General features: G+C 40.8%; 1 protein-coding gene across 11 annotated transcripts in view; it reads right to left on the bottom strand.

The window, feature by feature from the left end:
- Positions 1 to 23,510, bottom strand: part of LOC119017646 (A-kinase anchor protein 13) — a 115,009-nt gene that overhangs the window by 46,399 nt on the left and 45,100 nt on the right. For 7 of the 11 annotated variants that reach the window (XM_037094472.1, XM_037094469.1, XM_037094480.1 and 4 more), the window contains exons 8-10: positions 21,224 to 23,300; positions 19,528 to 19,613; positions 6,205 to 6,259 (exon numbers count right to left, since the gene is read on the bottom strand). In XM_037094472.1, coding sequence (XP_036950367.1) covers positions 6,205 to 6,259; positions 19,528 to 19,613; positions 21,224 to 23,300 — 2,218 coding nt within the window. Of the gene's footprint in view, positions 1 to 6,204; positions 6,260 to 13,999; positions 14,150 to 19,527; positions 19,614 to 21,223; positions 23,301 to 23,510 lie in introns of those variants that run through there. The other 4 variants (XM_037094478.1, XM_037094471.1, XM_037094479.1 and 1 more) reach the window with 2 other exon arrangements.

Raw genomic sequence — 23,510 nt, forward strand, 5'->3', positions numbered from 1 at the left:
TACTTTTAAATTAAATTAATGTCTCCATAAAGCCAACAGGAGCAGAGGGAGGCCACAAAATGTCATGCACAAGATTATTTCTGTATTTCTGTATAGACTGTCACCACAACACATCATCAAAAGCCTTCCTTTACAAGATGGTAGACAAGATAACACTCCATGCATGAAAACTACACTGACCTTTGACCCCCACTGCTGCAGCAGAGCTTAACCTCGACCAAGGTGGCTTTGGAAGCTGATGCAAAAACATTTTTCGCCTTTTTTTCTTCATGTCAGATGTTGAGACACCAGCATGAATTGAGAATCCCAAGATGTAAATGTGAAATGTGTGTGAGTATGTGTGCGTTTCGGGGGAGTGGTAAGTGGTGGTGACAGAAGTGGATGCTGGGAGGTTTTTTTTTTGGACTCCACCCCCTCACACCTGTCCACCAAAACTTGCAGGGGACTGTGAGCTTTGACAGCTGTCCGCCTCCTTCTCTCTCAAACAGACCACCACACACACTCACACATGCACACACAAACGCACACCCACACAGGCACACAGGCACACACACAGACACAGACACACACACACACACACACACACAAACACACACACACGTGAGTAGAAACAGGTGTAAAGCCCTCTGATGAGTCAGTGGGTGGTTGAGGTTGTTGCTTGAATGTGCATCAGTGCACACACCTGTAGACATTACTTCGACTATATAACAAGTTAAATCATTCATTTGACTTTCGTATAGAGAGGCTAACACAGAAAAGCTTGAAAAAGAATATAACTGTTGCAATGGTAAGAAAACAAGCTGCATCACCCAGAGAGTAGCTGGAGGATAGATGTATTCTACTGTCAAGCCAAAACGCCAAGGCACTTTTCAGTTGCCAAGCTGATGCAGTACCAACAAAGGGTAATCAAATACTGCTTGAAATGCAAAAAGTTACTGTCTGTTTTTCAAAACAGTTAAGATGCACTTGTTATATGGCAAAAATCAAAGAGAAAGGAAGCCAGGCTGGCAAAGAAAAATGTGTAGCTACATGAATCCTGGAGAAAAACATATTGCAATGTAGATACAATCCAATCAAATCATTCAGTCAGAAATTACTGACAAGATAAAGTAACCACTGGGCCTCCCCGTCTCAAAACACTCTTCCCTGCACATTTTCATACTGTTAGTCGAGATAAGTTGCACCTGAAGCTACCTTAAGTGTTTTCCCAAACTGTAGATTTTATCAGCACTTACAGATAAAACCCTATTTATTTTTCCTCATACCCTTATATTTTCTTGTCGTGTATTTTCTAAGGACATGACTTGTTAGATTTATACAACTGGGCTGACTTTTTGTAGATAGAAGATATTTGTGTACAAAAACCAGTTAGTATATCTCTGAAGCTGAAAAACCACCGGTGGGTGACCACACCGGACGCACTTCTGAACAATACAAAATGTGCTGTGTTGTAGCTAGGTAACACAATCAGCTCATAATCAGGTTTTATATGTATGTATATCTGGACAAATTAAACCTGTATCAAAAATGTTCAAACAATTTTAACTCACAGCTCACACGTTATATTTATTTTATTCATTGAAGTTTGTTAGTCCAGGGACAAGTATTTTGCATAAACTGAGGCCACACACCACAGCATTTATAGCCTAAGATAATTTGCAATGCCCATCCCTAGACAGGATTTTGTCAAGAGGCTGCCGACATATAGCCTCTCATCTTGCACTGAAATATAACTTCCTTGCACACATTTTATGGAGTACACTACTTAACCAAACTGTAATTTAAACCTAATCTACCATATCTTTCTTTTTTTTCTTCTCACTGTATTATTTTTGCTTCAAATCCAAGGCACACCCAGCATCTTCCTCCTATATAAATAAGGGTTACTGAATCGAGTTGAGCTGAGCAGGACGCAGCTTCCCCCACGATAAATGTAATATCATGCAACATTACAAACAACACTTTACAGCAGCCTCATGCTGCTCAACATAGGCTACCAAACCACAGGCAGCCAGGCAAGCCACCAAACTGTGGCCATTCAAAAACACATTATCCAGCTGCATTATGGGATGCAGATCCAGGTCCATCATGCACCAAAGACAGTGTGCAGCATGGTCTGTGATCGTTTGAGGAAGCTTGTTTTAAGTGAGATTGTCAAATAAAATGTACTGTTAATATTCAGTCACCAAACTGAGGGTTTCCCCCATACTTGTAAATGAAGTGCTCATCCCCTTTTAGCTTCGAATCCAGACTTTGTATAACATATCACTTAGTTTTATATGTAGCATGATTTAATTTTTATATAAACATGTACATTAACATGAGAGAGTGAACTCTTTACAATGTGATTAAAACACTTGGTAGTATGTTAACCCCTCAGTCATGACAGTGACTGGACTGATTTTGCAGGTCAATTTTCCTGAATAAGCCAATTAATACAGACCTTTGGCACTGACAAACGAAGGTCTACCCCTTGTCGACTGACATGCTTTTTTATGCGATTATAAAACTAAAAATCTACAGCCACGCCAGCAGCTATGTGGGGCTGTACTATTTCACAGCAGTGCTGTGAGATAAATGCTAATGTCAGCATTCTAACATGCTCAAAATGACAATGCTAACATGCAGATGCAAAGCAGGTATTATGTTACTCTGATAACCATAACAATACATCGCAAGTGTGACTATAGCTAATGAGATTTTGATCATTTTGCAGGTAACTGGTCACAAACCAAAATATTGAATAAACAGACATTTCTACCTGATCGTGGTGTTAGATTAAATTTTAAGGGATCACTTCAGATATTATGATGTATCCTAATTGGGAAATTAACATGTCAACCGAATGTCATGTCAACTTTTCCATATAGCTGTTGAGACATCTAACTATAAAGTCAGGAATCTGTGAACATCTGTCTATCCGTCTGTCAGTATACAGTTCGCATATCTCAAGAACCGTTCATACAACTTTTCAGACTTGATAGTCTTGTTGCTGAGGACCAAAGTAAGTGCAGTGACAAATTTGGTGCAATATTCAATATTGAATTGGTTCAATATCAATACATTTTGAATAAACAGCAAACATCATGATGCAGCAGCAGAGGTGGGGCTGAGAGCTTAAGATGAGTCACTGATTGAGACAGACACACTAGACTAGAGGCAACAGATGGGGTGAGTCAGGGAAAAGTAATTTGACATTGCATGCTCTACAAAAAGATAGGCAACAAAAACAGAGCTAACAGTAGTAAGTACTGGAGCAGGCAGCTAAATTTTACAAGAGTAGCATGACTCCGTCAAGACAGGTGGCAGTACATGAGGTGTAAGCGGACAGTGAGTGGTGAGAGTGCGACAGTGTGAACTGGGCAACAGCAGAGAAAAAAAAAGAAGGCCAATACTAGCAGTAACAGTAAATGTACAGTAGAAGCTATGTTTGTCAGTATATAAACACTGAAGCTTCTCCAGACTGAGAGGAAATATTCTATGTGTGGTTTTATTTCTGCTGGTGAAGGTGAAGGGGTTTCCCCCGAAGCAAAAACAAAACACACCTACAGACTACAGTCTAACAGAGCAGCTAATATAAGTAATAAATGCACTGCTATGGATGGGGGCAGCATCTAAAAGAAGGCCCCTCTTCTTATGCTATATCTCAAAAGCTCCATTCGCACTGTCCTTTCAGTGTTGGAATCATGTGCTGATTCTCTGCATCATCGTCTGTGTGAAAGTTTAAGGTGCGGAGAGGGGGGGGGCGTTTTGCTGTGGCTCTAATGCACCTCCAGAGGTAGTATCAGAACTGCAGCAGAGGCGAGCTGGTGTCTGTGTGAATGGAAAAGCTGGAGGCGTGGATCAGGGGTGTGTCAGTCTGATGGTGCTCACAGTCTGCAAGCTAAACAGATCCTTCACTCGTCATAGACAAAGGACGCCAAAGCAACGTGACAGGACCAAACAACTGGTAGTGTCTCGGGCAACTTATATGAGGAAAGAAAATCTGCAGTTATAGGTGGAAAAGTGTCTGTCATCCTGTCTGTCCTACTGATTCTTTGTCACATTTCTGCCCAAAAACAGCCTCTGTATCCGGCAAAAAAAGTTTCACCACAACGGTCAGCCCTCCCGACCGAGACTTCAGTGAACTTTCCCTCAGAAAACAGCCTCCCTCTCCGTGAGTGACAGTGCTGTTTACTGATGGCGATTATGTAATTATGTCATTTAGAGCAAAAAAAAAAACGTGACTCAGGATCTCAATCACAACACATTATAACAGCATCCATATGATTTTAAATAGTCGGCAGGTACACCGGGGGGTAACGTGATGAAAAAAACACACAGATGTCACGTCATGATGTGTATCGTCACACCTCTTTTAGACGATGACATACTGGTGCAGCTTTACGCCAGAGCTGCTTCGTTTAGTGTGAACAAACAAAGGCGGAGAAATGGCGAGCCTTCACTGCAGAGAAAATGCATAGTCTCTGTGTGAAAAGGGCTACTCTCTCCACAGCCACCAGACTCCAATTTTGTAAATGCTTCTTCATCTTTCCCATTTTAAAAGTAATTATTTTATAACTGCTTTGGACAATGGCATCTGCTAAAATGCCATAAATGTAAATGTGTTTTCCACCGTAAAGAAAGTGACGTCAACTTGACGTAGTTGCTACAAAGGAAACCTTCACCAGTCCTGTTTTCTTTCTAAATCATTCTCTTTCCATCTCTGGGTTGCCTTTATTTCCCTATTTATTTCTTCATCGCATCCATTAAAACCCCTTTCTCTCTTTCTCTGTCTGTCATCACAGACTGATGTCTCATTTTTTTTTCACTACAGATAAAAGGCAGTCTGTTCTCAGTCTGATCCAGCTCATCGATCTGTTGGTCTTCTTAATTGAGACTTGTCTCTCAGCAGACAGACTGTCTTATGGGGGCCAAGGAAAACTTCTTTCTATATCTTGTTTCTATATCATCACTATGTTTATATGTTTTTCTGATTAAGATTTAGCTTACAATGATTCCCCACATACTGGCTGAAATATATTAACAACTGAAACAGCAGCTATCAATTATGAGTAAGCTTATGTAGTTTTTTAGAGACACTTGGCAGGTTTGGTCTCAGGGTGACAAAAACCCTAACCCAAACATCACCTGTTACAAATATGCATGATAGCATTTCAACTTTAATTAGCTCTGTTACACGTACATGGTCACTTCCAAAAACACTGTGGGGTCAAGTGGAATACAAAAAGAGTCAACTGGAACACCACCAACTGTTACCACCCTGTGGCAGAAATATGGATCACGTCATTTCCATGCTCCATCTTTGTGTGCATGCTGTTGTATACAAACTTACTGACACAAAAGTCCTGTGTCCTGCTCATCAACACACTGCTCTGCATCTTCACTAATGGTCAATAATTTCACACAACCTTTAATTCATCTTCTCATACACTATTATGACAAAGCTGCAAGAATGTTTTAGCCAGCTGTCTTCTGTCTTAGTGTAAGGCCTCGTTGATACAACATAAAGTTTGCAGTAGTCCAGTTGCTGTTCTGCTTTATATTTATAGTGGTACTCTTAAACACATCCTGTTTAAACACTGTAGATAGGAATCTCTGAGAAACAACCAGTGTGATCACAAATACCTCTCACATCATGTTTACAGCATGTCTGTTATTCAGATAATGATGGTTTATTTGCCATTTCAAAAATTTCCCATAAGGACAAAAACCCAAATCTATTGTTAGGTGAAATATTGAAATGTAATTCTTTGGTGTGAAATGGGCACAATAACCATAGATATATAATATCGACACAAACACACTATCTGAAACTGTCCAAGGATTCACTCCAAAATACCAGTATTTGGCTCATACTAGTCAAAGTCTACGCATTTTTTTAGACCAACTATTGTAAATGATGTCTGATTATTTTTGGTTAAATGTGGCAGTAAAACTTCAACCAGGTTGTTGAAAAGTCTCCAGCCCAAATATGAATCTGCTATCACAAAAAGGGTTTATAGAGCTAAGATTACAGCATCTTGCAGCATGAACATTGATGCATAACCCACGTCCACACATGATGGAAGAACTTAAGTGTACAACTTAAGTGAACTATAAGTGTGGCTGACAGCAATATACATGTATCTTATTAAAAGACAAAATAAAGCACACAGACTTGTAGCAGTAAGGTGAGATGATTAGCATTAAAGTCACTCTTACCTGAGTATTGCGTGTTGCAGGGTTGATGGAACGACGCGTCTCTGTCTCGGTGGATCTACAGAGGAACAGGAACACACTGAATCAGCCTCAGCAACATGTGATCGTCACCCACAAAGAAATTATGATGCAGACCAGCGTGGCGGTTAGGAAGTGTTGCTCAGTGCACAGGATGGGAGGTGGCGATAAGACACTCTTTAGAACAGCAGGCTGAGGACTATTCATCGACTTCCAGCTCCATCTCCTAGAGGAACTGTTTGGGAAGACCTAACTTTGGTCTGTTTTCAGCTTTCAGAACTCAGTCACACTGATACCAACTCTCTCACACACACACGCACACACACAGCCTGTCAGAGACCTGTGGTTGGCTGTAAACACACTATGCTGGGGCTCTGCTTCCTCTGTGGTCCGAATGTCTACACAACAGCTGTGTGTGCGAGAGAGAGAGAGAGAGAGAGCAAGAGAGAGAGAGAGACAGAGAGACAGAGAGAGACAGAGAGACAGAGAGAGAGAGAGAGAGAGAGAGCAAGAGAGACAGAGAGACAGAGAGAGACAGAGAGAGAGAGAGCAAGAGAGACAGAGAGAGAGAGAGAGAGAGAGAGAGAGAGAGACAGAGAGACAGAGAGAGAGAGAGACAGAGAGAGAGAGAGAGAGACAGAGAGAGAGAGAGAGAGAGAGAGAGAGACAGACAGAGAGAGAGAGAGCAAGAGAGACAGACAGAGAGAGAGAGAGCAAGAGAGACAGAGAGAGAGAGAGAGAGACAGAGAGAGAGAGACAGAGAGAGACAGAGAGAGAGAGAGAGAGAGCGAGCAAGAGAGAGAGAGACAGAGAGAGAGACAGAGAGAGAGAGAGCAAGAGAGAGACAGAGAGAGAGACAGAGAGAGAGAGAGAGAGAGAGAGAGAGAGAGAGAGAGAGAGAGAGCAAGAGAGAGAGAGAGCAAGAGAGACAGAGAGCAAGAGAGAGAGAGAGCAAGAGAGACAGAGAGCAAGAGAGAGAGAGAGCAAGAGAGACAGAGAGAGAGAGAGAGAGAGAGAGAGACAGAGACAGACAGACAGACAGAGATGGTTTTAGCTACAAAAGCCACAGGCACCCCCTTCTTTGCAGGCAACACAAAAGCTTCAACAGTTTGGCCGAAGCTCTGCAGATGTGACTGACAGCTCTGAATGTGAAGCTAACAGAGACTCAGAGAAGCTCATTGTGTTTTAATGAACTCCATCAACGACATGCAGATAAAGATGATGAGCTTTGATTTTGAATGTGTCCCTCATACAAATGGAGTAAAGTCAAACAGATGACTAATCTATCGGCAAGACCAAGCTCCTCCACAGAGACACTCGTTACTAAAGTTGGTTGAAACATGGATTTCTTTAAAAGCTCGACTGATTTTTGAACTAAAGTGTTATGGAGTATAGACGACACCTCCTTTAAAATGTATGTGGTCTGTCCTCCTCCAATGGTTTGATCCTTCCTTTTCTTCCTACTGTAACTTGTTTCCTTCCCTCCTTAATTCATACCATTTAACTCTTAACCCCAGTAAACCCAGGTTAAGCCTAGTGCAGATCAACAGGCATTAGCGTGCCTCTTTAAACTTGACTGTGTTAGACTTGTACAAAGGAATCTCCAGACGTAGTACAAACAGGTCCCTGATCTAAGGCCACGGCATATAAAGATGTTGTTCCACCACGGGCCAACTAGTCAAATCCTGCTAGTCAAGCTGTGTGTTCTTCATCCAGATCCTGTAGCTCTTACAGGATCAATCTTTTGGTCCACTAAAACTGCAGTCATGCAGAGAAATACTTGAATGAAAACAACTACTCCTGTTGTGAAGTGACGAGTTCGGCATAGGTAGATATTCAGTCTTCTTAATGATTGAGAGACCAGGGGGCTGTTAACACCTGAGGTAAAACAGCATATGAGTAAGAACACATGGCTGATACTCAGTATTTAATGTGTACTCACTTTCTTTCAGGGAGATGGATAAGAGGATCAATACAACTCATGTGTCTATTAAATATAAAGCTTCAGTCAGCAGCTGCCTGCCATGGCTTATTATGAAGGCTGAAAACACTGATAACAGCTAGCCTTGCTCCATCCACTTACAATTCCAAAGCTAACTAATAAATAACTAATCAATCTAACCACAATCATCAATTGTATAATTAATTCAAAAACTTAAGTTCAAAAATGACTATTTGCAGTTCATCGGATAATGATAATCAATCAGATAGTGTTGTGGGCCAAACATTGTGGGAGACCACAGATTGCTGACAACAGACATATGAAGGACGCTCCATTGGAGCCGAAGTAGCTCATTTTATTATTATTATTATTTATTATCATTTATTTCATTGACTATCAGACACACACTGTATTGATAATTGGAAAAATGCTAAATATCGGCCAGGCCGATAATCAGTCTATCACTGGTCTTCATATTGTTTTTTTTATTTGGCTGTTTTTCTCTCAGACCAGCAATACAAAGATACCCTCACATTTGAGTGGTTCAAACCAGCAAATGTTTGGCATTTCAGCATTATCAATAATTTACAGTTTGAATGAGATTTTTATGAAATACAAGCCTGCAACGATTCAATTCAGATCTACATTTCTTCAGCAATAGCCTCTCCATGTGTCTATCTTCTGAAATGTAATCTCTATGAATAATCTGTAAGACACTGTCACAAAAACAGAGCAATAAAATGGAAAAGAGGTGAAAACTAAACTGGAGCACACACACACTGCACTTTCTGAGAGAAAAGAGACAAAAACAAAAAAAAGATACAAGTCAGAAGGTAAAAAGAAATCAAAGACATAATACAGAGGAGGATGATTGAGTCCCACACTACCAGCAAGGTTGACCCTCCCATAATGCTTTGGGGTGAGGGGGCTGAGCTCAGTTTCTAAACAACTAAGCCTCAACTGTCCCAGAGCAACTTACTGACAAGGCTACTGAGACCCAGAGAAACACTGAGCTCTGTTGTCCAAGCCTGGGAGTGGTATGTGTGTGAGTGTGTGTGAGTGTGAGTCAAAGTACCCACTGTGACCATTCCTACAAACACAGTGACATGCTTACATACCAACTGGCACCGTGTACACGCACCTCCACCAGCCAACAGTGTTTCAGGCATGCACACACGTTACAAACAGTTACGCTTCTTTTTTCACTCATCAAGTCCCACATTCGCACACACAGATGCACGCACAGACAGCACACACAGGCTTTTTCATTTTCTCACAGCTGTGTTCAGATATCAAACACAGCCTGCTGAGAGAGAACAAACACGCTGACGAGGAAAGATTAGCTGGTCACAGAGGGCACACACACACACACACACACACACACACACACACCACACACACCCACACACACACACACACACACACACACACACACACACACACACACACACACACACACACACACACACACACACGTTCTGCTCGGAAGTTAAATGATTGCCAGTGTGGAAACAAATTACACAAGGCTACATGGTTTGACCTTACAGCAGAGCAGTGACAACAGAACTTCAAACAGAAACAAAGGATCCTGAATAAAATACAGATTAAGGCCAAAGTAAAGGAAACAGCAGCTTTAAGTGTTTTAATAGACTGTTTACACACCCCGAGTCACCAGAACTGCTTCAGTGTGTTTTGGCACTGATTATACAATGAACTGAACTCTTAGGAATGATGGGATATGAAGCGGATACCTCTTTTAAGAGTGCACTGTGCTATCATATTATGATGTTGACCACTTGACTGATAAATGAAAGAGTACAGCTCAGACTGGACAAAACAGAAGCTTGTCCAATTTCAATCACAGCATCAACTTCCTCTGAGCTTTAAATTCCTCTTTCAGTTCAGTGATGCTGGTTGCATAGCAACCCTGAAGCTGCCACAAAAGTCTGTGACTTGCTTATGATTCTTCCCACTTAAATTCTCTTCAATTTTGTGACTTAATCATCTGGAATTTATGGAGCTTAACAAAAACCTGACCTTCAGCTTTCTGGTCACAAACATCATCAGACACAAATAAGTCATAATTCTGTTTACATCATCAATGGGCAAAGCTAATTTATCCTGAATAAACTACTGGAGTACAAAAGGATAGGGTAGGGTTTAATAAGCAGCGACATCAGTAGGGCTGAGGATGTTTTGGCCTGTACAAACCAAGAGGCACAAGATGATGGTCAGTTAGTGAGCACCACTTTATCCAGACAGCTAACGAAACACTCAGTGGACCAATCAGTAAGCAGGCTTACAAACCAGTCAGAGTAAAGAACCAATCCCCCCTCAGAAAGCTGGCAGCTCTGAACAGCCCAGTGCATATTTGTAGCATCGGGGGAATCTAAACTGTACCCAGTAAAAACACATCTGGTTTAAAAATAAAACCGTGCGTGCATGCGTGTGTGTGTGTGTGTGTGTGTGTGTGTGTGTGTGTGTGTGTGTGTGTGCCAGTGCAGGCAGGACTTGGACCGCTGCCTTGTTTCTAAATAGGCAGGCAGACAGAGAGGTTCCACAGCATTGAAGGATGCCATGGCTGACTGAATGACTGTTTCCATCCAGGTATGTACACACGGCTTGATCCCTGAGGGCGGCCTGCAGCAGACCTTAGGCCAAGGCTATAATCTGTTTTACCTTGGCGGTGCACTGAATTCAACTTTACAACTTAAAACAGCATACAAGCAAACATATCATCTGTCAGACAATGACCCAGCTGCTACACAGGACATGTTTGGGATTTTCAGACCAATAATGAAGCACTACCTCCACTGAAATCATAATAAGCTTTACAGGGAGGCCATGGTCAACAACAGAATAGTGGAGCTGACAGCAACAGGGTTTTGCAGAAGAATTTGAGAATGGTGGAGGATTGAATCTGGGTTGTCTAATTGAGGGACTTTTAAAAAAAAAAAAATGGGGAACAACTGGATTGTTTTATTAGCTCCACCAAGGACTTTGTGTTTTCAGTCAGGCTGTTAGCAGAGTCATGTTAAAAAAAAAAAATAAAAAAAAATTAAAAAAAAACACAAATCATGTTACTAAGTAATCCTATATTCAAATGTGAATTGTCTGCAATAAACTGCACCAGAGACACTGAGGTAAACCTTTAAATGTTATGTTCAGTAGAAGAAGCTATTATAATGGCTGTGAAGTTTGCACTTCCTCTTTCGTGGAGGTCTGCACTGTCAGTGTCATTCTAGAAAAGTAGAAACATCTTCAGAGAGTCAATCAAGCATATAACCAAACGAGACTACAGTCTGATTGCAGCACTTTAACTGTAGCGTAAACAACTGTGCCTGTGAACATAAACGATCAAGTATGTTAGAAATGTGCTAAAGAAGGAAATGGGCATCCTAAAAGGAAAAGAAGAGTTGGACACTAAAGGCCTACATCCCGGCCTGTTGCTTGTGCTTGTGTATACTGTAGTACAAACGTTAGTATAAAGGCTTATTCGCAGTTACTGTATTCAGTAAGTGCAGTGATGATGTGTTTTGTGACTTCAAGCCAGCAGAGATGCTGGGATGTGAAATGCTGGTTGGAATGAAGTCATTTGGCCAAATGCCTGTTTCCATCTGAGGCCAGAGGAAACCGTTAGCCCGGCGCTGCCTTTTCCCACACCATCATATCTGTCGCTTTCCTTCCCTCACCCTCTCTCGCTCTCTCTTTCACACAAGCACACCCAAACAAACACACATCCACATACAAATACACACACACACACACACACACACACACACACACACACACACACACAGAAGCGATCATCCTTGCTATTTCACCCCTCAGGTGAAAAGAGGAGCTGACATCAGGAACAAGTTTACAAAGTGACAAAAGACTGAAGAGAGGTGTTACATATACCAGAGCAATCCACTTCATAGATTCAGTATTTTCCTCCCACTCTGCTCTGTGCTTCCTCTGAATGACACAAGCAGCATGACAGTCATTATAACATACTGTAGTTCGATGTTTAGTTTATGCAAGATGACTTCAACATCAGTCACTGCTTATTAGTTTGGATTACAATGAACACACTTCAAGCAATAGGAAATAACTCAGATTTGAGTCACTTGCTTAAGCCCAATTCAATCAGTCCTGGCTGCTTTATTTGATGGTTATTCACCTATAGTTTGTCTAGATTCTACAAGTTGTATCCCTGTTATAGTAATAAGGGGAATGTATAAAGTCAACACATTTCTATTTATATAGCCCAATATCATAAATCACAAATTTGCCTCAAGGAGACAAGTCAGACCTCCCCAAAAAGGCCTTTACCAGAGAAAAGATGAAATAAACTTCAGGAAGAGAATGAGAGGGGGGCTACTTCTCCCAGCAGTCAAATCACAATCATTCCTGTTAAGTTCCAGTAACAGTTCTACTTGACTTGCATCAGTATGTCATATAAAAGTTTACTGCCATGTTAGAATCTGTCTGTGCTCTGAACTAACTGCTAGTGAAAAGTCAGTAGCTCACCAAAGTTACAACAATTCATCTATAGGGTTGTTGGATGTCTATACCAAACCTAATGGCAATCCATTAAGCTGTTGTTTATCAGTCCAAACAATAACTTTATTGTATCAGTTGGTCAGTGCAAAGTGTTGGGGGGACCAACCATTCCACTAGCATGGCTAAAAGTGTGGAGGCTGGTCATTTGATAAAAAGGACAGACAGAGTGAAGTGACAACATGAAGAACACAGAATAAAATCAAATGGGTTGTACAGTTATAGATATTTTTCAGGAGGCATCTGTTAATCAGAAACATATGTGTATATATCTTGGTTGGAGCAGTTTCATCACAACACTTTCACCAACAATCAACAGGACTCACTGCAGTCCTACAGCAAAGAGAAAATCCAGGGCACTGTGGAAAAATGGCTTACAGGGCTTAGTATATGTAGTGGCATTTAGGCTTTAAATAGCACTTTAGGGCGCTGTTAAGATCCAATTCAGAAAGATTCCACAGTACACCCAGTTCAAATGGTCTGACATAGAACCATTATGGTACGGTGACAAGACCTTTGAGGGGGAGAGAAATATCCCAACTCTGTTCTTTGAGAAGACACTTTAAGAACATCATTGGACTTGATATTCTGTTTTACCTTTGTAGTTTTTCCGACGAGCACCAACTAGTCTGACCAAATAATCCCGGAAAGACCTTAAACTGGCTGAGCCTCATTAAGTTTCATACACAGTTATTCCACAGAGAGGGATAGAGTACTGGCATGTGTCTCGCTGTCACACACAGCATACTCATGCAGCGAACATCCAGAAACCACACTCCACCCCAAAATAATCAGCACTCTGTGTCTGGAGGGCCACTATCAACTACCATGCAATCATCTCCCAGGGTGCAACACAGCGAAACACATCACAACATCTCTGGCGGCCGAATACAGGTTTGGCCAAACATGCTGAAGCACTTTGTGACGGTTATGGTTATGTTTATGTTTTGCATAGGAAATAACTTTTTTCTCCAGATCTTTGTCTGATCAGGCCTTTAAAAATGCTCCACCTGAGGAGCCTGAGCTGCTGATTCACTTCACTAAACTCTTTTTAATGGATCTAATTTGATGTAATTATTACGTTCAACCTCGCTTTCATGGTTCACTTTTATGATTTCAGTTCTGCTTTTATACTCATTACCTTGCTTTTATTGCTTTTGTCACTATTTTATCAGTTTCAAGGACTTAACAACTACGTTTCACTACCTCTGATCAAATGACTGTTATTACCGTAGCACTAGCAGTATTATCATACAGAGCAACTTTGTTTGAGAGTGTGGAGAGGTGGCCTACCTTTATCAAAACCACGTCTACAGCTCTCTCTCCTTTGGCGCAGAGACTGTACCTCCGCTTGTGTCGTTCGTACATTTTCCTTTAAATATCCAAAGCAGGTTTACTGGGCAGGAGGTTAAAATCCAGCAGAAAACACTGTTGAGGAGAGCTGAAGCTGTGTGCTAAGCTTCACATCTGGCCACAGAAGAAGCCTCCTACCAGACTCCAGCTCAACTCCCTCCCTCCTTCCACTCTTTCCTCCCTCCCTTTCTTCTTCCCTCCCTCCCTTTTCTTTTCCTCTTGTGCCTCTCAACTTCTCTCCTGACTCTGCCTGACTCATGCTTTTGCTCTTTCTCTCTCTTTGTATTTTCTCTCTCTCTCTCTCTCAATGAGGTTGTGAATGTCTCTCTCTTGTCCAGCCAAAGTGGTCCATTGTTAGAGTGTGACAGATGACAGTAGGGCATTGTTACTCCAGTTAATGTTATCCAATCATCAGAATTTATGCTGCTGAGATTCAACACCCCCTGCTGGAGGAGGACTGAGGCCACCTGTGAGGTGCCTTCTGGGAGTGATTGCATCTCTCTAAGATGATGGATCTGGCCGGTGGCCACTTCAAAAAAAAAAAGAAGTTAGGAATGATGTAATAGCAGCACTGTAAACAGCAAAAACAAAAATGGTAGCAGTTGCAAGACAGAGCTAGAGTCGACTGGCTACTCTCCAGAGCAGATAATACTTCAGATTTTTTCCCCACATGCGATTTATTGTGGGTAGGCCTGCGTTATGCTATACAGCTATGGTTAAAAGTAGTATTGCAATATCAATTCTTTAAAAAACCTACTTGAATATTCAATAACGAGGCACATGTATGCAAAAATCACACATTACAAAAAATTAAATGATGGTGATTGCTGTGAATGGTGTCCTCTGATGCACTGCATCAGATGAAACTCTACAAATTTCAAACTAAATTGAAACTGCAACTGGTTTTATCTGTTTTAATTAGTATTTGCTTTGAATGATTAATTAGGCAACAGGGAGTAAACCAATAAGATGACGAGATAATATTTTTGTGGCCTCACTAGATGTTTTGATTTGATGAAATTCTGCTGGAGATAATACATTTTTTCTTATTACATATTCCAAGTTACTGATTAATTTGTTGTCTATCTTTTGAAGTATTCAGTCCCCAGACAACTCAGATTAAATCATCTCAATTTAAAGGCAATTTTGTTTCCACATCTGTACAGGCACTCTGATATACTCAAAATAGAACACAGCAGGGTGGACTGCAGACACACAAGGGTTTCTGTATAACACTCTGGGTATCTTTGGTAAACACATGCAGTGAAAAATATATAAATATATGGGGAGGCTGGTCCATAGAGGCAGGAGAGGTTGCTTCTCTTACTTTGAGAGGCTAGAGGGATAAACTAGAAATCGACTGAAATAAAGCATTGCCAAATCTCAGTATTATTCATAAAATATTTTTTCTCACACTAGTAAAAAAAATAACATGACACGGTGGGTTTCTCTCCTGTCTTCCTTGATTTTTGACCACCACTGATAAGTTACAATTTTCTACATAATGTGTCATTATGATAAATGACAGCAAATATAATGACAAAGGTCTCCACCACCTCTGAAATCCAATTTGCACTCCTGGGGTTAAGAGACATCCTGCACAATATGGTCGAGCACTTCCTGGATGATATCTAAATCCATGTAAATGTGTTGGTAGTCCCTACAACCTGCAGGTTGTCCCTGGCAGCTCTGACATTAGCTGACCAATAGCACAAAGGCATGAATCCAGGCAGCCAAAAAACAAATACACCCAAATCAAAACCAAGACTTTCACATACCTACAGGTGTATCATTGTTCCGACAAACGCTGCAAACGAGCCGTTGAACCCGATGGACCACAGTGTTTGCACATAAAATATATAAATTTGAATAGAAACTGCTGTTTGGTGGAATCTGTATATTGCTCCAAGTGTACAGCAAGAAATCAGATAGTGCACATTAACTTCAAATTAACTTTCAAATAACTTAACGGCTGGAAAAGTCTACACACACACGCACACATCATTGCTGCATGGCCTTAAAGGTACAAGAAGCATTCAAACTTTAAGTAACAGTTTTGATTATGGTTGTCTGTTAGGTATGGTTATGGTGAATACGTCTGAATTGTGTTGCAGCAAAAGCTGCTGGAGTGAGCATGCTAACCAGCTAGCTCCTAGCTATTTTGTACATCAAGAGGTTAGTTTGATAGTAAACAACACCAACATTCCCCTGATGCTTTGAGCCCCAAATCCGGGGATAGTCAGCTAATACAAGCCCTGGTTGTAAGGTTAACCAAGCTTACAAGCTGTCTGAAATTATTCTGAGTATGAATTTTAAAAGTGGTAAGTAACTTGTAATTGTTTTTGAAAGAGTCTCATTTTAATACTGGTGCCTCTACATGACCTACATGAGCAAACCGAGACCATCAGTGAGGACATTGACTATTTATATACTAACTAACTATTAACTATTTTGTATTCGAATGCAACTAATGGTTATTTCATTTTAATAACAGATTATTTTGATGAGTATTTCTATTTATCCATTTCCATTTATCTACTGATTGTTTGGATTATAGACGTCTTGAAATAGACTCAACCAACCCAAACCTTACTATTATTACAAATAAATAGACATTATTCAAACTATTGAAAGCAAAAGTGGCAAATCCCCACCTTTGAGAAGCAGGAACCATAATATTTTGTTGCATGAAAAATGACGATTATCATAATGGTCAACTGCACCATCTTTAATCTTTGTTATATATAAACAAAAAGTGTGTAAAGTAAGTAGTGAGTAGAGAAGAGAAGTAGAGAAGTGAGTAGAAACTGATCATACTGAAAACACTATTTTCAGGTATCTCATATTTGTGCCTTGTGTTTTATATGCATTTGTTTATATGCAGCCCAACTGGAAAACACTGACAAAAATAAAAACAAAACTTAACATCCTAGTCTAATTCAGACATACATCTCATGCTCATGTGTTGAGGACAGGGCTAAGAGCTGCTGGTAAAATCATATTATGAACACTAAAGTTATGGATCAAAATGCAATAAGTATGTCAAAAAAATGCACAATATAGGAGAGGTGTCATACACACTGAATCAAGCAAGACTAAATGATCTGTTGTCTGAACAGCTCAGATCTTGTCAAAATACTGACACATGATTTTAATTGCCTCATTTACCTTTCATATCATTGCATTATAGCAAGTTGTTATTGCTGTCATTTATATCTTGTTAACACATGTATTTTGTTCTCCAGCTGTGATCTGTTTTTTTAATCTCTATAAATATGTCTTGCACACTCCTCATCTCTTTTCCTTTGCTTTCTTTTCTTTCCTTGTCCAAATTCGTATTATGATAGAAATGCAATAGAAATTAAGATGTTTTGTGAATTCAATTGTTCCTAGTGCTCATATTATGAATGTATGAATGTTTCACTTTCCATCTAAATATTATTGCTATTCAAGCAGTGTTACTTCACACCTTAAAACCTTTATCTCCTACAGTACTATAGTTTGCTTGACACCAGCATGACTAAAAATTGCCTGCACATCACAGAAATTACAGAAGGATTCAACAGGATCAAATGGCATGTCATTAAATTCGCTCTCTGATCAAGAGGAAAAACTCCATTGATGCCACAGGGGCTACAGTGCCCTCTGCTGGCGACCCCAGGGCCCTGCAGGCTGCAGTCAGACATCTGGCATTCAGAACAAGCCACTGACTGAGACCGCAACCCAGGAATAAGCAGAGCCACTCCAGTCTATGGCTGCTAAGGAATCTGTCAGTCAGCAACATTTCAGAGTAAAGCTGAAGATCGCATCCATGTGCTCAGTTGAGACAGAAAATGAGCTGCATAACATGACTCCCACAGGATGAGGAAGGGAGATCCTGTTGCATTTCACAGTCAAGTAAATGCCATGGTGATCCTTAGAGACACTCCAACAGGTAATAGATTTATTGTTGAATGACTGAACTCACCAAAAAAAAGAGACATATTGAAAGTTTTAATGAGAGGGAAAAATGTTCCAGACAGCTTCATTCCTGAACTCTAGTTGGCACATCAAGCTGCTTGTAAACAAACCCTGCTGTTCTTCCTCCTCCAAAATTTTGCCATTCTTGACTTTTTACTTTCCTGGGGAGATTTTGCAACTCATTGCAATTGCTGCAAAATCATTTTAGAATTTACATTTCAACACAATACTAAATGTTTTTTTTGTGTGTTTAAGCTAGGGAAAACATTTTATAACAATGACCTGTGGATTCCTTGGGTACATTATAAAATAAAAAAGAGAGATACACATTCTGAAAAGCCAATAACAACAAACTATCTCCACACCAAAACATTTAGCAGCAATCCTAGGAAACCAGTAACAAAAGAAGCCTGGATTCAATTCACTGAACACTTTATTGGGCTTTATTCCATAAAAAAATCCTATTAAATTCTGTTGTGCAGATGAGGATTGCAAGCTTAGCTTTAATTTAAATCTACAGATGCATGATTACAATCTGCGGTGCGACTGGCCATGCTAACTGGAAATAGATTATTAAATTATTAACAGTGGAAATCTGTCACACAAAACTCATGTCTTAAACTTTGGTTATCAAACAGTTGTATTTGGACGCATGATGCTGAGATCTGTTGTTGAATGCATGCAGCCCATCTTAGACCACATAAACAATAGATGGTGATTATGAACTTGTCTTGTATTACAGTTAACATGTACAATATATTTACTACACATGTCTGAGGAAACCCACAGTCAATATAAGGCACATTATCATTCTCATGTATGTAAGTGACATGGACATACAGGGCTTGGTGGAGTGGGATGGGAAATTATAGCTGTTCAAAAGCTAGTAATATCTGATTTCTGGTTGTATTAGATCTTCATATCCTTTTCTTGCACACATTTTACAAATAAAAGAAGGAAATCTTTCCAGGTTTATTAAGAGTGCATTTGGCAGGAAGATAAGTTATTTTCATATGTTCATTCATGACCGTCATTAATTTTTTCTTTTCCCTCCTGTCAAAAATCAAGCTGTTCTGTACCACATGTTTAAGTTTTTGCATTCCAAAAAAATCCTGCTATATGAGTTCTTGATATCCTTTCTAACACATTAGTTGTCCTTTTGCTTTGTAGTTCCTGAATGAATCAGATTTACAGGCATTTTGACTTGCCATGGCAGAAGAAGCCTAGGTTGAGGTAATGACATTGTAATCCACCATTTAGTGATATTTTTAGTTCCATCAAAATATCTGCTGTTAAAAACTCGACTAAAATCCACACCTCATTTTACCTCATGTCATTTCCCAGGAGCTGAGTGTGGTTGTCTGTTTGCTCACAACTTCATGCCAGAGATTATTATGGGTGTTTCAAAGGTTTAACAAACAATGACTCATCTTAAGACTAATGTTGATTAAACCACCGTCTCCAACAAAGCCAACATTATTAGAGATAGACTTAAACTTTGAGCTCACCTTTGAGGAGTCCATTTCTACTGTTGGGCCATTTTCTTCCTCCTCTGCACGGATTACAGTTTCTTCAGACATGACGAATTCCACCTCTGGAGTGATACACACAACACAATGCGATCAGCTCAATTGCAAATCTTCCAAATACAGGAATCAGTAATATGTGTTTAGAGTGACAGGAAGTGTCTACCCTGACTGCAGAAACATTGAGAAGTGTGAGTGTGTTCTACAGTGATGTAGCAACTTGTGTCTTTCATTTATATGTACTATTAAAGCTTTCTGAGGGGATATATTTCTCATAGGGACAATAACCATTTGAATGTAAAAAAATATATATATAATAATAATAATAATAATAATAATAATAATAATAATAATAATAATAATAATAATAATAATAATAATAATACTTTGATTGTAAAAAACAGAAACCAGACAGTCCTGTATAATCACCTGAGATGCATTACTTCTTGGAAGGTTTATGTAAGTGAACTTGATTTGATGAATGATAGACCCGAGTGGAAAAGTCTCAGAAACATCTCTCCACGAAAAACAACTGTTCACCTTCTTGTGATTTTAAACATCCACTAGAATCCAGACAAAATATTCACAACCTGATTGTGAATCCATGCAACAACAGACAGCTTGTCTCTGATCACCTATGATGTTACCTGATGCTTCCTCAGTCAGGCTGTAAATACATCTCCTCATTCATAATGACACCCCTCTCTCTGTGTGACGCACAGCACCAACCTTGCCCTTGACCTTTCTTTATTGGACTTGGGTCCAGCTCAATTATTCTTGATGACTGAAAATTGCCAACAGAGGAGTGCTGCAAGTTCACTTAGAGAAGAGAGACTCTCACTTCCTCCTCCATGCTCACATCAGCGAGCTTGTGTATGTTTGTTTTGGAGAACCCAGCCTTCTCGCTGTACATCTGAGACTCAGTCACATGCACTGGTAATGTGACTTTGCCTGCTGACACACTGTAAGCCAGAGTGCGCATGAGACAGAAACTAAACTTTAGTTTTATGTCTAAAAAAAACACCTAAACCAATTAATCAGTCATTAAAACAAATGTTGATAAATTTAGAGGTGCACAATGTTGCTTTTACAGCCCATCCTAATCAGAAAAAAAAACATTTTGAAAGCAGGTTCTTATAACCCATCTTGACATTTGTTGTCTTTTTTTTTCAAGTACAATGTTGGTATATAGTTTTATATTCTTTGTCTGCTTTCCTCTAAGGTTTTAAGAAAATAGAAGTGTAAATATGAGGTTTTAAAGTAGGCCTGTATCTAAAACTTGAGCTTCTTTATATATTAAGGCCCTGTCTCTTTTTTGCATATATGCCTGTAAAAAAGTTGCATAATATATATATATATATTATATAATACATAATATAATATATATTTTATAGTCGACTTCCACTTGATTAACAGCTGCACCTCTAAAAGCAGACGGACTAGGCAAAGGATGTCTTCACAACAGGATGTCACACAAAAGCCAAAAACCTCTGAACATAATTATAGTGAGCTATGCTGCCTTTAGCTTTGTGGAGCTGTTGCCATTAATCACCAGCAGAGGACTGAATCTGATTTAGTATATTTGTTTAGGAACAAGATTTTGACAAACATATTGCCCTGTGATGTATGGGAGTGTGTGAAACTAGAATAAACCTGAAATAAATCAGTGCTTGCCCACCTTGTATTGCACTTTGAGGGACTCCATCCACTGTGTCACTTGACGCTTCATCGTCTGGAGAGGGTGGTTCTACTTCAAGGGCATTGGCATCTGCGCTGTCTGAAAGTGGAGTGACACCTTGTGATGACGATGCATCAGTCTGATCCTCTGAGTGACTTTCTCCCTCATCAGGTGACCTCTCAACTGCTGTCATCTCTGAATTAACCTTTTCAGGTTGCTGTAGAAGCAATTGCACATCCCCGATCTTTTCCACTGCAGATTTATCACTAGTATCAGTTGACGGAGGGTCTCCATCAACAATCATTCTACCTTTTTCTGCAAAAGATGCACAGGCTTCAAGTAAAACTCTGCTGGTAACCTCTGATGCCAAATGTTCAATCTCTTCATTTAGTTCAGAGTCACTGGCCTCTCCAGTTTCACTATCATCGAACTTCACCGTTGATGCATCGATGCTCTCTGACAGCGCTGGACTCAACGACAGATCCTCTTTGGAAGGTTCTAGGGTGAGTTCCTCTACGGTCCCCTCAGCGTTCAAAGTCTTCATTGTCTGGAGGCTGGGTGACAGTGATTCAGGCTCAGTGCCACTGCAGTCTTTCAATGGTGGTGCACCGTCAGTGCCCGGCTCCAAGGGGAGCCCTGCGTCCACGGATAAAGAATGTTCACCAGGTTTTGAATCATTTGGATTCTCCACCTTTAATCCTGTTGAGGACTGTTCTTCCTGAAGAAACTCCTTATCCTCTACACTAGCATTGTCCCGAGTGGGATGGAATATTTCTGTTGTCGAGCTTCCAACTGATTGAAAACTGCCATCATCATCACTGGAGATGCCATGAGTCATCCCTGAATCAGGATCAGCCTGTCTGTCACTGGAGCTGGGCACTGTTTCAGGTGATGGATCTGTCCGTATATAATCCATAGAGTTACCAGGTTTGTCCACACCAGGCATACTGGTACTTTCAATACTGTATCCACAAGTTTCAGCTACGTCTTCACCATATACCTCTTTACAACTGGCGGTCCCAGTACAATTCCCAGAATGACAACTGGTTTCTGAAGCCAAGCCCCACTCCTGCTCTGTAGCGTAATCCCTAACAGCTGTTTCCTGGTTTTGTTCCAGGCTGTTTATGTCTGGCGGAGGTTCCCCCTCATGGAGGCCTTCTATCAAGAGACATGGAACAGCAGATTCAGGCCCCTCGATTACATCACCACAGTTTATCAGTGATGGGTTGGGAGGGTCCCCTGGGGTTGATAGAGGGTTCGCTAACCCTTCACTCTCAGTCCTCTCCTCCTCTAAAGAGAGTCCGTCACAGAGCTCCTGGCTAGGATTCATCTCTACTTTCCCAACTTCTTCCTGTAAGCACTCCTTCATTTCAGAATCAGAGTTCTCGGATACATCAGAGCCCTCCGAAGATGGAGACTGGCCCATGACTGAAGCTTTTGTGTCGTCACTGGGCGTAATGAGATCACTTGACTCAAAGTTGGTCTCCTCCTCCCTCCTTGTAGCTGTGCTGTCCTCGGCTTCCTGTTCTGATATTTCCTTTCCCTCCGCAGCCTCCTGTCCTTCCTGGATCACAGCCTCTCCTCTATCAGTTTCCTCTCCCTGTTTACCACAGCCTGCTGCCGGTTGGATTCCCACAGTGAGGCTCTCCCCTTCTGCCTCACTCTGTGCTCCTTCACTCCTGTCGCACAAACTCAAACTCTGGGTGGAAACAACAGGCTGCTCCGTTCCCTCCTCCTCCGTTTGGCAGTACTCTCGCCCAGTGTTTGAACTGGGAAACACCCTGTCCTCTGGGGGGCCAAGGCCATGCTCCGGGGACTCTGACGTTGGACCACTCACAGACAAACTACAGTCTCTCTCTGAATTCTCAGTCTCACCAGGTCCACAATTAACACTACTGCTGCTTTCCACTGAGCAGTTTTCTACCCAGCTCCCTCCTGTTGTTGTATCCAGGCACTGTGCAGCTAGTTCAGGCAGCTGTAGACGCTCAAGACAGGATATCTCCGTTTCTACACCATCACAACATTCAGCAGCTGTGTGCAGAGAATCAAACTGCAGCTCCAGTTCAGAAACTCCCTGCTGGATACAGAAGAGGAGGAGAATAAACGTTAGCTTTTACCCTCAGAGAAACCAACAGAGGTGCTCTCTAGTTCTTATCAATCGCCAGCCCTGTGATTGCATAAGGTGTTCCTCCAGTTATACAAACTGAGCTTGAAGGTTAAAAAAATGAGGGCAGTGAAAAGACAAACAATCCAACAATGTTTGGCTGCAGAACAAGTCCGGGTGAAG

Source organism: Acanthopagrus latus, chromosome 4, assembly GCF_904848185.1.
Source record: "Acanthopagrus latus isolate v.2019 chromosome 4, fAcaLat1.1, whole genome shotgun sequence".
NCBI lineage: Eukaryota > Metazoa > Chordata > Actinopteri > Spariformes > Sparidae > Acanthopagrus > Acanthopagrus latus.